General features: G+C 33.8%; 1 protein-coding gene across 1 annotated transcript in view; it reads left to right on the forward strand.

Annotated features, from left to right (window-relative positions):
- The window catches only part of AP3D1 (adaptor related protein complex 3 subunit delta 1), a 140,757-nt gene that overhangs the window by 98,812 nt on the left and 28,065 nt on the right, over window positions 1-13,880 (forward strand). Inside the window, exons 17-19 of the mRNA XM_051972248.1 lie at window positions 2,776-2,917; window positions 5,779-5,850; window positions 11,905-11,980. Coding sequence (XP_051828208.1) covers window positions 2,776-2,917; window positions 5,779-5,850; window positions 11,905-11,980 — 290 coding nt within the window. The remainder of the gene's footprint in view (window positions 1-2,775; window positions 2,918-5,778; window positions 5,851-11,904; window positions 11,981-13,880) is intronic.

Below are 13,880 nucleotides of genomic sequence, written 5' to 3' on the forward strand. Positions count from 1 at the left end.
CATGATTCTCTCTCTGGGTGTAGATGGCTCTCTTTATCACTGAACAGGTGGAACTGGTTTGAATCATCTCATTGTTGAAGAGAGCCATGTCCATCAGAATTGATCATCACATAATCTTGTTGGCGTGTATAATGATCTCCTGGTTCTGCTCATTTCACTTAGCATCAGTTCATATAAGTCTCTCCAAGGTTCTCTGAAATCGTCCTGCTGGTCTTTTCTTATAGAATAATAGTATTCCATAACATTCGTATACTATAAGTTATTAAGCCATTCTCCAATTCATGGACAGCCATTCAATTTCCAGTTTCTTGCCACTACTAAAAGGGCTGGGACATGGCTCTTTTTAATAGCAAGTGATTCAGGTCAGTTCCAATGGCTTTGTGATGAAGAGAACCATCTGCATTCAGAGAGAAGACTAGGGGATTGAGTGTGGATCACAACATAGTATTTTCACTTTTTTTGTTGTTAATGTGCTTGAGTTTTGCATTCTTTTTTCATTTTTTTCCTTTTTGATCTCATTTTTCTTGTGCACCATGATAATTGTGAAAATATGTATAGAAGAATTCCACATGTTTAACCTATTGGATTACTTGCCAGATGGCAAGGGGAGGAAGTGGAGAAGAGAAGGAAAAAAACAATTGGAGCAAAAGGTTTTGCAAAGGTGAATGTTGAAAATTATCTATGCATATGTTTTGAAAATAAGCAGCTTTAATAAAAAAAAAAATTGTCTTGGATCATTGTATTGCTGAGAAGAATTAAGTCTGTCACATCTGATCATCACACAATATTATTATTACTATATTATAATGTTCTCCTGGTTCTGCACACCCCATTTAGCATCAGTTCATTTAAGTCTTTCCAGGTGTTTCTGAAGCATGCTCATCATTTCTTTTTCTTCTTTTTTGGTTTTTGGTTTTTTATATATATATATTTTTATTTTTTTATCTTTTTAAAATAATTATAACTTTTCATTGACAGAGCCCATGTCTGGGTAATTTTTTTACAACATTATCCCTTGCACTCACTTCTGTTCATACTTCTCCCCTCCATCCCTTCACCCCCTCCCCGAGATGGCAAGCAGTCCTATACATGTTAAATATGTCACAGTATATCCTAGATACAATATATGTGTGCAGAACCGAACAGTTCTCTTGTTGCACAGGAATAATTGGATTCAGAAGGTAAAAATAACCTGGGAATAAAAACAAAAATGCAAACAGTTTACATTCATTTCCCAGTGTTCTTTCTTTGGATGTAGCTGCTTCTGTCCATCATTGATCAATTGAAACTGAGTTAGATCTTCTCTTTGTCAAAGAGATCCACTTCCATCAGAATACATCCTCATACAGTATCATTGTTGAGGTATATAATGATCTCCTGGTTCTGCTCATTTCACTCAGCATCAGTTCATATAAGTCTCTCCAAGCCTCTCTGTGTTCATCCTGCTGGTCATTTCTTACAGAACAATAATATTCCATAACTTTCATATACCACAATTTATTCAGCCATTCTCCAATTGATGGGCATCCATTTATTTTCCAGCTTCTAGCCACTACAAATAGGGCTGCCACAAACATTTTGGCACATACAGGTCCCTTTCCCCTCTTTAGTATCTCTTTGGGATATAAGCCCAGTAGTAGCACTGCTGGATCAAAGGGTATGCACAGTTTGATAACTTTTTGGGCATAATTCCAGATTGTTTTCCAGAATGGTTGGATCTGTTCACCACTCCACCAACAATGCATCAACATCCCAGTTTTCCCACATCCCCTCCAACATTCATCATTATTTTTTCCTGTCATCTTAGCCAATCTGACAGGGGTGTAGTGGTATCTCAGAGTTGTCTTAGTTTGCATTTCTCTGATTAATAATGATTCAGAGCACTCTTTCATATGAGTGGAAATAGTTTCAATTTCATCATCTAAAAATTGTTCATATCCTTTGACCATTTATCAATTGGAGAAGTGCTCATCATTTCCCATTACATTTATATACCACAACTTGTTCAGCCTTTCTCCACTTGATGGGTATCCCCTCAATTTCCAATTCTTTGCCACCACAAAATGAGCTCCTAAAAATATTTTTATGTACATAGACACTTTTGCCTTTTATATGATCTCTTGGAATACAGACCCAGTAGTGTTATTGCTGGATCAAAGGGTATGTACACGATGATCAATTCTGATGGACGTGGCTCTTTCCAACAATGAAATGATTCAGGCTAGTTCCAATGGTCTCTGCACCTAAAGAGAGGAATGGGAACTGAAAGTGCATCATAACATAGTATTTTTACTTTTTTTGTTGTTTGCTTGCATTTTTTTTCTCATTTTTTTCTTTTTGATTTTTCTTATGCAGCATGGTAATTGTGAAAATATATATAGAAGAATTGCACATGTTTGACATATATTGGATTACTTGTCATCTAAAGGAGAGGGAAGGGAGGGGGAAAATTGGAACACAAGATTTTGCAAGGGTGAATATTGAAAATTATCCATGCATATGTTTTGAAAATAAAAAGGGTTAACCAAAAACAAATTTTTTTTTAAAGGGTATGCACAGTGTTTTACCCTTTTGAGTATAGTTCCAAATTGCTCTCCTGAATGGTTGAATCAGTTCAAAACTCATCTAATAGTGTGTTAGTGTCCCAGTTTTCCCATATCCCCTCCAACATTTATCATTTTCTTTTTCTTTTATATTAGCCAATCTCATAGCTGTAGAAATAGAGTTAAAATGTGGTATTTTTATCTATTGTACAATCATATTGTTCTTGTTTAGTTTGGACCTTGATGCGTGGATCAATGAACCTCCTTCAGATAGTGACTCTGAAGAAGAAAAACCCAAAACTATTTTCCATGATGAAGAGCAAAGACATTCTAAGCATCGGCAACCTGAAATTGATGAAGAGGAATTGGCTAGGGTAAGCAAGCTGCACAATTCTTGTTCATAGTCTTATATTTAATTATTTTAATTTAATAATTCATTTAATTACTTTCTTTTTTTCTAATAAATTTATTTATGTTTAATACACATTGCTTTATGAATCCTATTGGGAGAGAAAAATCAGAGCAAAAGGGAAAAACCAATGGGAGAGATTGAAAAAAAGAAATGAACTTAGGATGTCTTGATTTACATTCAATTTCCTTAGTTCTTTTTCTGCATTCATATGGCATTTTCTTTCCCAAGTCTATTGGGATTGCTTTGGATCAGTGAGCCACTGAGAACCAAGTCTTTCATAGTTGATACATTCTTGCTGTTATTGTATAAAATGTTTTCCTGGTTCTGCTTGTTTCTCTCAGCATCAATTCGTATAAATTTTTCCAGATCTTTCTAAAATCAGTTTGTAATGTTCCATTACCTTCATACACCACAACTTATTCAGCCATTCCCCAATTAATGGGCATCTACTCATTTTCCAATTCTTTATTACCACAAGAAGAGCTGCTACAAACATTTTTGGCACATGTGTCCTTTTCCTTCCTTTATTATTTCTTTAGGTTATAGACCCAGTAATGGCACTGCTGGTCAAAGGCTATGACTTTTTTTTAGAGAGTCTATAGAGTGATAATGCTGGCAGCCATTCTAATTTGATCTGTGAAGGCATATTACCACCACCTTTCCATGTTCCATGCATCAATTTCCCTATCTTGAAAATGAAGAGATAGACTTAGATGCATTCTCAGATCACTTTTAATGTGCATGTTCTATACTTCTGAATTTAACAATTTTTGTTATACATTTGCTGCAATTTTATATTCTTGTGCCAATTAAATAATTTTCTTTAACACTCTTCTTAGATTACATTTTGTTACCATTTCTAAAAGAGATGTTGAATCTTCTTGCTTTTATCTGTTAAAACATATTTGCGAAAAAATCATTTACTATTCATAGTATCTAGCTTCTCTTTGAAATAAACAACAACCAAAAAAAATCTTTTTAAAAAAATTTTCCTCTTTTCTTTATAACTAAAGACATGAAGTGATTATAGAGCAGTTATAAGGTCTTGTTTTGTTTTTTTTAAAAAAAAAAACTCTTCAAAAAATGCAATTCTTTCCATCCTAACAAGAATTTATATTGTTTTTGTTTTGTTTTTTAACACTTGAATTTAAAACACAGTGTTAGGTTTTAGTTTGCTATGAATAAAGTTTCCCATGTTATCCATGAAGTCAGAAACAGACATTTCTTTAGGTAGAGATATTTCCACGTAAGTAGTTCATAATTTTTAGTATTAATGTGCATTGTGGATTAATTAAATTCAGTACTTCTAGGATCTCTGATTTTTACCAGTGAATATTCCTTCTGCTTCTTGTAAATCTCAACTTTTATATCCTTTTTCCAATTCAATTTTATAAGCATTTCTTAAGTGCCAATTACTTACCAGATATTGTGCTAGGCACCAGGAATACAAAACAAAAAGTAAGCAATCCTTTTTATTCAGCAAACATTTGTTAAGTGTCTACTGTATGCTAGACACTGCTAGTCAATGAGCATATATTCTACTGCACTAAAACAGCATGTACATAGATGAGCACATACAAAATAATTTGGGGGTGAGAAAAACCCTAATGATTATGGTGATCAGGAAAGGTCTCATGGAGGAGGAGGGAATACTTGTTTTGACCTTTGAAAAGAACTAGAGGGGGCAGCTAGTTGATGTAGTGAACAGAGTACCAGCCCTAAAGTCAGGAGGATCTGAGTTCAAATATGGCCTCAGACACTTAACACTTCCTGGTTATGTGACCCTGGGTAAGTCACTTAACTCCAATCGTCTCAGCCAAAAAAAAGAAAAGAAAAGAAAAGAACTAGAAATACCCAGAAGTGAAAGTGGGAAAGGAAAGCATTCTAGGTACGTAAGCCAACTATTGCACAGGAACAGGACAAGATAGAATATTAGGGATGGAAAGTAGGCCATTTGAGAGTCTCATAAGTCAGACTATGTCTAGCATTCTAAACTGAGCCTGTACTCAGAAGATGAATAGACAGTCTTTGATTGGACTTTGATAGACCTGTAGTTATAACAAGCCTTTTTAGTTTAACATACCTACCACTTTTTTTTTCAAATCCTTCAAGAATCCATGATTATCTTCACATTATCATGAAGCAGCAGAGTAGGATTAAACTGAAGGATTCTAAATGAATCCAGTATTAAATTGAGATAATCATTCTTCAGTAATGTCAAGACACCTATTTTTGTATTTAGACTGCCAAGGGTTTCCACATTTCCCTATTTTTAGGTATTTTGCCTCAGCTTCCTTCTTTTTTAAAATAAATGAGAAACTACCTCTCCTTTTGAAATAATTGGTCCATTTTATAATGCTTTTCAAGCAATAGAATGTGGAGGATATTATACAAGGATTATTATTCCACAGTCTGTAGATAAGGAAACAGGTAATCAAAGTGAAGTAACTTAACTAAAATCACAACTGGAACTCAATCCTAGGACTCCTAGATCTTTGATTCTCTCCATAATGTCCTTTCTCCATGAGAGAATAGATTAACACACATAAGAGCTGTATCTTCATGTAGGTATTTCTTAAATGTTTACTACATTGAATTGAACTCTTCAAATTTTTCTTCTGCCTTTTGTGAAAAAAAAGTAAAGACCAGAATTTTAAATTTAAATAATGCTTACATTGTACTGAAAATTGAATTAGTCATGATAATTCATATTTATATTAATCAGTCAAGAAATGCCATTGGTATACTTTACAATACCCTGCCACTAAACTGAGCTTCCATTTGTTTGTTTCCTTATGCCTTATATTTAATGTTGTGTCTCAGCGTCGGGAGGCACGGAAACAAGAACAGGCCAACAATCCATTTTATATCAAAAGTTCTCCATCACCTCAAAAGGTAAGTAAGAGCCTACTTTGCTTTATATGCTTTCTGAATATGAGGCAATGGCTAAAAGTAATTCTTAGTAGTGGAATGAATATTACCCTATATATTTTGTCTTTATAAGCACTGTATTTCCATACATACTGAGTTTGACTTTCAAATGTTCTAAAGAAATTAGTAGCCTTGTCTTGTTTAATAGTTAATGGAAAAAAGGTGGAAGTTTTGTTGTTTTAAGGGAAAATGCCAAAGGAAGTTTTACTGAATAGGACCAATTTGACAGTGATGCAACTTTTGTTTTATAGCTTAGTGTAATGTATACCCAATCTTTGTTATTCCATATAATTTCCTCTTTAAGAGAAAGTTCCTTCCATATTGTTTTAGAGCCTGAGTAATAGGTTCCACATCTGCAGTGATCTGAGCTTCTACTTTAGGCCTCAGAGGATAAATGAAACACATCTGTTATTCTTAACCTGGGGCCTTTGTTTTTTATTTTTAATTGTCAGCTGTATTTGAGTAGAATTGGTTTCCTTTTCAAGCCTATATATTTTATTTTGCATTGAAAAACGCCCTAAGGAAAGATCTGCAGGTTTTAACAGACTGCCAAAGGACTCTATGACACAAAAGAGGTTAAAAAATCCTGATATTGAATCTATATTTCTTTACTTCAAGTACCTTTCAGAATTATTCTTGTGTCAGCATTATTAGTAGCTATTAGATAAAATTAAGAGTACCTATAGTGGCCCAGAAGATCCTTCTTGTCATGCTAGTTGGCTCAGTCTCTTGGTTCTGATATTTACAGTGATGGAATTATTATACTCTTAGATCACTGGGGTTATCCCTTTCTGGCACAGTGTAGTGACAAAACCACAATGTACTACGTAATGGCAGTTTGACTCATGCTTCCTCAGTCAACATCTGATTAGACTCTATATATTCAGTTCCTGGCTAGACAGTTAGCTTTGGAGCATTGCCCAGCTCTTGTCACTGTCTCTTCTTTCTCTTCTTAATGTCCTATCAGAGGTTTTTCTGTACCATTCTCACACAGAGACAAAAATACAAATCAATTTTAGTTCTGAACATGATCATATGAGCTTGGTTCCAATTATTCCATTTGGCCATTTAGTCCCTAAAAGTTGCAATGCTATGAGAGGAATGAGTTATCATATCTGAATACAGTGCATCTAGCTTGAACACAGTGCATTTGCAGTGGAGCACAATTAAAGAAGATCTAAAAATCCACCTAGTCGTGTGTATTTTATATTTCATGGTCATAACTCAAAACAAGATTTACCATCTTATTTCCTAGAATTATACTTTAGTATTAGAATAAGCCTATGGTTGATAGTATTGATATAGATGATACTTCTAGCTATACAAATAGCAGCCTGTACATGTTTTTATCCTGTGTCTTTATTTTTCTTATTTTCCTATCCACTCACCACACTGGGAGACTTTGGGTCTCTTGGATGAAGTGGGTACCACTGGGTATGTAGGCTCTCTGTCTATTCTTTTTCGGCCTCAATACATGACCATTCTATTTTCTTTCCTTATCATTGATCTCTGTTCACATTTTTAAAATGATATTTTATTATCCCCCAATGATAAAGACAATTTTTAACATTCGTTTAAAAACTTTTATGTCCAAATTTTCTCCCTCCCTCACCTCTCCCCTTCCTGAGATGGTAAGCAAGTTGATGTGTTTTTATGCCTACTAAGTGGTGCAAAACTTCTAATAATAATTATGTTAGGAAAGAAGACATAGACTTAAAGGAAAAAATATTTGGGGGGGGGGATATTTCGATCTGCATTCAGATGCCATCAATACTTTCTCTGGAGATAGCATTTTTCATCATGAATGTTTTGGAATTGTCTTAGATTATTGTATTGCTGAGAATAGCTAAGATATTCACAGTTGATCATTGTATGATATTGGTGTTACTGTGTATGGTGTTTTACTAGTACTGCTCACTTCACTCTGCATCGGTTTCTGTAAGTATTTTCAGATTTTTCTATTTGTTCCTCATTTCTTATAGCACAGTAGTTTTTCATTATAATTATATGCCATAGCTTATTCAGCCATTCCTTAATTGATGGGCATCTCCCTCAATTTCCAAGTTTTTGCCACTACAAAAAGTGGCAAGTATTTTTGTACAGATAGTTCTTTTCCCTTTTTTTTTTAAATTTTATTTTATTTTTTTATCTTTTGGGATAGTACTGGATCGCAGTACTAGGTCAAAGGATATGCCTGGTTTGATAATCCTTTGGATATACTTCCAAATTACTCTTCAGAATGGGTGGATCAGTTCACAATTCTACCAGTAGTCCATTAGTGTTCCAATTTTAATAATTTTCCCACATCCCTTCCAACATTTGTCTTTTTCCTTTTCAGTTGTTGGTTGGTAGGTGAGAGGTAGTATCTCAGAGTTGTAGTAATTTGCATTTGTCCAGTCATTGATTTAGAGCTTTTTTTATATGACTATAGATAACTTTGATTTCTTCATCTAAAAACTTACTATTCTTATTATTAATTGGAGAATGACTTGTATTCTTTTCAATTTTAATCAGTTCTTTATATATTTAAGAAATGAGACCTTTATGCGAGGTAATTTTTGTAAAAATTATTTCCAAGCTTTTGGCTTTATTTCTAATCTTGATTGCATTGTTTTAATGTAATCAAAGTTATCCTTTTTACCTCAAATAATACTCTTTGTCTTTTGTTTGGTCCTAAACTCTTCCTTTCTCTATAGATCTGACAAGTAAACTATTCCTTATTCTTCCTAAGTTGCTTATGGTATCACCCTTTTGTTTGAATCATATATCCATTTTGACTGTATCTTAGTATATAGTATAAGATGTTTCTGCTATATATTGTTTTCCAGTTTTTCCAGCAATTTTTGTCAAATAATGAATTTTTGTTTCCAAAGCTGAGATCTTTGAGCTTATCAAATACTAAATTGCTGTGTCTTCTGTACTTACTTTATTCCACTGATCCACTGCATTATCTTTTATCCAGGACCAAATTGTTTTCATGATTATTGCTTTATAATAGTTTATCTGGTAGGACAAGGTTACTTTGTTTTACATATATTTTCATTAATTCCCTTGATATTCTTGACCTTTTGTTCTTTCAGATGAATTTTGTTATGAATTTTTTTCTAGTTCTATAAAATAATTTTTTGGTAATTTGGTATGGTACTGATTAAGTAAATTAATTTAAATAGAATAATTGTATTCATATAGTCTTGGATTTGTCTAGGTAGGTTAACTTTCAAATATTTTATATTTTATTTTTATAATTATATATATATAAATAAAATATAAATATAAAATAATTTTATACTTATTTTAAAAGAAACTTTTATCTCTTGCTGCTGGACTTTGTTGGCAATATATAGAAACGTTATGATTTATATGGATTATATCCTGCAAAAGATATCTGCTAAAGTTAATTATTTCAGCTAGTTTTTTAGTTGATGCTTTAGGATCCTGCCTATCATATAAGTATATCATCATAGATATCATAAAGCATCTCATCATGTCATCTGCAAAGATTGATAGTTTTGTTTCTATATTGCCTATACTAATTCTTTCAATTTCTTTTTCTTATTGCTGTAGCTAACATTTCTAATACAATAATGAATAGTAATGATGATAATGGTCATTCTTGCTTCATCTCTGATCTTATTGGAAAAGCTTCTTATTTGTCCTCATGACAATATTTCTGTCTTTCCAGATTTTTCTGAAATCAACCTGGTTCATCATTTCAGCCTGTTCATTATATTTTTTGTTATAATCATATGCCAAAGTTGTTCAACCATTCTCCAACTGATGAGTATCCTCCCAATTTTAGATTTATGTTACTTATTTTAAGGAAAGTCCACTTATTCCTGTGCTCACTAGTATTCTTAATAGGAATGAATGTGTTTTGTCAAAAGTTTTTTCTGCATCTTTTGAGATAATCATTTGATTTCTGTTGGTTTTGTTATTGGGACAGGCAATTTTGCTGATGGTTTTCCCAGTATTGAATCAGTCTTGCATTCCTGGTATAAATCCCACATCATCATAGCGTATAATTGTTCACATATTTTATGTCAAAAATGGACATAAAAGTTGTGCTTGGAAGCAACAGACAGTATCTTTATATGCATGCAGCCTTCATTTCTGTTCATTGACTTGAAATTTTGATCCTTTGGAGATTATGATGTTTAATTATTCACAGCCATCACCGGAAGATTATTGGTGTTTAAAAACTGGGTTTTTGCCTTGGGTAGAATCTGAGGCTCATTAAAAGCACTGTACAATTTTTCAGTTGCAAAAATGTCTATTCTCCTTATTCAAGTCTAACTCCAGTAACTATTCATATATAAAGTGTATATATTTGGTGCACAGTACGGTTTTATTCTCTGCATCTTTTTAGATATTTATGTGAATGTTAAAATGTGTTAGACTATGGAATATCCTTTGTGAAAGCTTGCCTTATTTCTTTCTTATATTGTTCTCATGGATGCTCTTGTTATTTATATAAATTATTCCCATAAAGATTTAAGAAATAAGAATATTGAAATATAAATTGTATTTATTGATATCTTATTGGTTGCTTCAATTAAGGTGATTATAATATCCATGCTTTTTTCCTAATAATAATAGAAAAGAATTTATTATCTAAAATCCACATGGCACATTAAGGTTTGCAATGTACCTTATTTCATTTGAGTCTCAGTACAAGAGAGGTCTCATGTTGCAGTAGTGTGATAAATTTCAAGTCGGAATAATTGAGTTTGATCTCGTACTCTGCCACTTCCTGCCTGGGTGACCATGGGCAAGTTTCCTATCTTTACAAGCCTCAGTAAAATGAGTCCAGTGCTCCTCATTATTAAGATCTCAAGACTCCTTCTGGTTCTTTCCCTGTGATCTGGGAACTGCCTTTTGCGACAGATACTTTTGGCAGGCTGTTTTTGTTAATATTTTGTGGAGAAAGGGACAGATGCATAGAAAGATTGTAATACATTGAGGTCATATCAGAGATCGTATTTGCGATCCTGTTGTTCTAAATGCAAGTCCAGCTCTCTGCATATACTGCCATCCTCTCCGAGAGCTTGGAAACAGATCTGAGGAGATATGCCCTCCAGGTGGACAGTGTGACATCCTTATTACATTTCTTCTTGTCCAATAGAGATCTCCATTTATGACTTAGTTATCTTTTGCAGCTTTAGGCTTTCTGAAGATAAGCATGCTTTCTCTGTCCAATACATAAAAAAAGCTTTGTGGTGTCCATTTACATCAGTTTTTGTGAGTGTCACCTTTTCTCTAAATAAAGCTCTCAATACATTCTAACATCATATTGATTCAGATTTCCTTTCTGGGTCAAATTAAACTACCGACTCCATTCTTAGTGATGGCCTTTGGTCAATTCTTTTAAGTTTCTTTTAAGTTTTTAAGTTTCACTTTAATCACTAAAGAATGTTCCTCTTCTGATCATATTTGTCCAAGCTTCTTAAATTCTGGGTTATGATCTCTCTCCTCCCTCTCCCTCCTTTCCCCCACTCCCCATGGGGTCACATAAGTAAATGTGGGGGTTACAAAAAATTTGGCAACAGTAAAATGTTTCTGAATACAACAACTAAAAATTTATTTAAAAGCAAATGCATGATGAATTGTAAGTGTTTCTGTGGCAGCATTTGGCTGTGACTTCATTGCAGCCTTGGTTCTGAACAGAGAGTGTGTATATTTTGTCCTACGTCTGCACAAATGCTGCCAGAAACAGAAACACCTTGACTCAGCTTCAAGACAAGATTGTGTAAAAATCTCTTGGGCAAAAGGGGGTAGTGAATGGAAAATGTTAGGAAAGCCCTAATTTATGTGATCAACTGTAGGTAAGTTTCCATGACTCCAGATGTAGAAGGAATAATAGATTTGGTTATACAGATTATAGTCAGCTGTGCTTATTTAATGTCCTAATGACCATCAGTATTTTTCCTTTATTCTTATATTATTTTTAAGTAGTTATTAGTTGCTACTTAATCAAGTTTATTTTCAATAATAATGCTTTTGAAATTTTAACTTTTCTAGCGGTATCAGGACACACCTGGTGTTGAGCACATACCTGTGGTCCAGATTGATCTCTCAGTTCCCTTGAAAGTTCCAGGCAAGTGTGTGCTAAACATTTATCTTCATTGTTTTCAGAAACTGGAATCTCTCATTATTTCTCTCTCCCTCCCCCCTTTCTTCCCTCTCTCTTTCTCTCTCTCCCTCTCCTCCCTCCTTCCTTTCCTCCCCCCCCCCCTTACTCTCTCTCTCTTACATACACACACACGCACACACACACACACACACACACACACACACACACACACACTAGTGCTTTATCCATTGTATCAACTTCTCTTTCTTTCCTAATGCCATAATTAGGAGAACATAGGCCTGCAGATCTAAGTGAGGGGTTCCTGTCCTATTGCTAAGGTCCTAAATGAACCTTTGTTCCAGAAGGGTTGAGGTTGTGGCAGTGACATCAAGACTGCTCAGGCTAATCAACCTAATTTCTCTGCAAAGCTGAGTTCAGCAAGAAGCAGGTTCAGCCCAAAAAGGAATTTCCCATCTGTTCCTCTTCTTCATTATATTATGAACAATATACAGAAAAATATAGAAAAAATTCATCATTAGAAATTGAGACTGCCTTGACAGAGTGCATAAAACACCAGGGGTCTTCTGTGTTAATTTGTGTGAAAAGAAGTTAAGGCCAAAATGTATTTCTTCACTCCCCAAAAGGAGGAACAGTAAATAATCCTTATCATCTCCTTGACTCTGGCACGGTCTTTTTTATATAGTGAACCCTTAATAAAAGATTGAATTAATAATCCACTAATTGATTCTCCTTACCAGAATTTGTTCAAGTGCTAAAAATCATTTCACAAATTGTAATGAGTAATAAATATAATCGTGGAAATTTTTTTTTTAATTTCTAAATTTCTAGAAAAATTTTTTAAAAGACTTAAAACTTCCTCAATATGATTTTTGAGTAAATTTTTAACAGATCATGCGATCACTTCTATAGCTGAAAATCACTATCATTTTTTTTTTCTGGAATGTGCAAAAATATTTAGTAACTTTTATTGATCACTACCAGAAACAAATGAATAAAGACTACCATAAGAGCTTGATTCTCTCTGATAAATTGATTTAATCCTCTTGAATGTTGATTGAATTTGATATAGGTTCATATATTTAATGGTTTTATGTCATAGAAGAATTTTGTCTGGGGAAAACTACATCTTAAGTTCAGAATGCAGAATTCTGATAGCCAGCGGGCAGGATGTAAGTGATAGATTCAGTAAGATTTCTTTTCTCTTATTAAGATAATTTTACTTTTTTAAGTTCACATTTTTTTTTCTTTTTGCATCACCTTCACTTCCAATTATATCTCTTCCCTCACTTCTTTTCAGGGAGCTATACCTTGTAACAAAAAGATTTTTTTTGAAAAGAATTGAAAAAACACATTAACTAAATCTGATGCTCTATGTAATAGCTGATTCCTATAAATCCCCACATCTAGATGGTGCAGTGGATAGTGATGGGTCTGGATTCAAGATCTGAGCTCAAATCGACCTCAGTCACTTACTAACTTGTGACTCTGGACACTTAACCTAGTCTACCTCAGTTTCCTCATTTATAAAGTAAGCTTGTGAAGGAAGTAGCAAATCACTCCAGTCTCAGAGCCAAAAAAAACCCAAATAGGGTCACAAAGAGTCAGACATGTGTGAAAAGACAGAACAACTCCCAGTCTCTACAAAAAAGAACAGAAGATAAGTTTTCTCAGCTAGTTTTTGGAGCTAATTTGGTTGTTAGAGTTTTATAGTAGATCTAAGTGCAGCTAAGACTGTCAAGGCAGTCTAAATAGTTCAGTTTATCCTGAAATTGTAAAGATTATGTTAGATTCTAATCTAACTGTTTTGTTGAATTGATAACACATTAGATCAGGGATTGTTAAGATCTGACACAAAGACCAAATCCAGCCCCCTTCCTGCTCCACTTCCCCTGACCTACTGTGA

The sequence above is a fragment of the Antechinus flavipes genome, chromosome 1 (genome assembly GCF_016432865.1).
Source record: "Antechinus flavipes isolate AdamAnt ecotype Samford, QLD, Australia chromosome 1, AdamAnt_v2, whole genome shotgun sequence".
Classification (NCBI taxonomy): domain Eukaryota; kingdom Metazoa; phylum Chordata; class Mammalia; order Dasyuromorphia; family Dasyuridae; genus Antechinus; species Antechinus flavipes.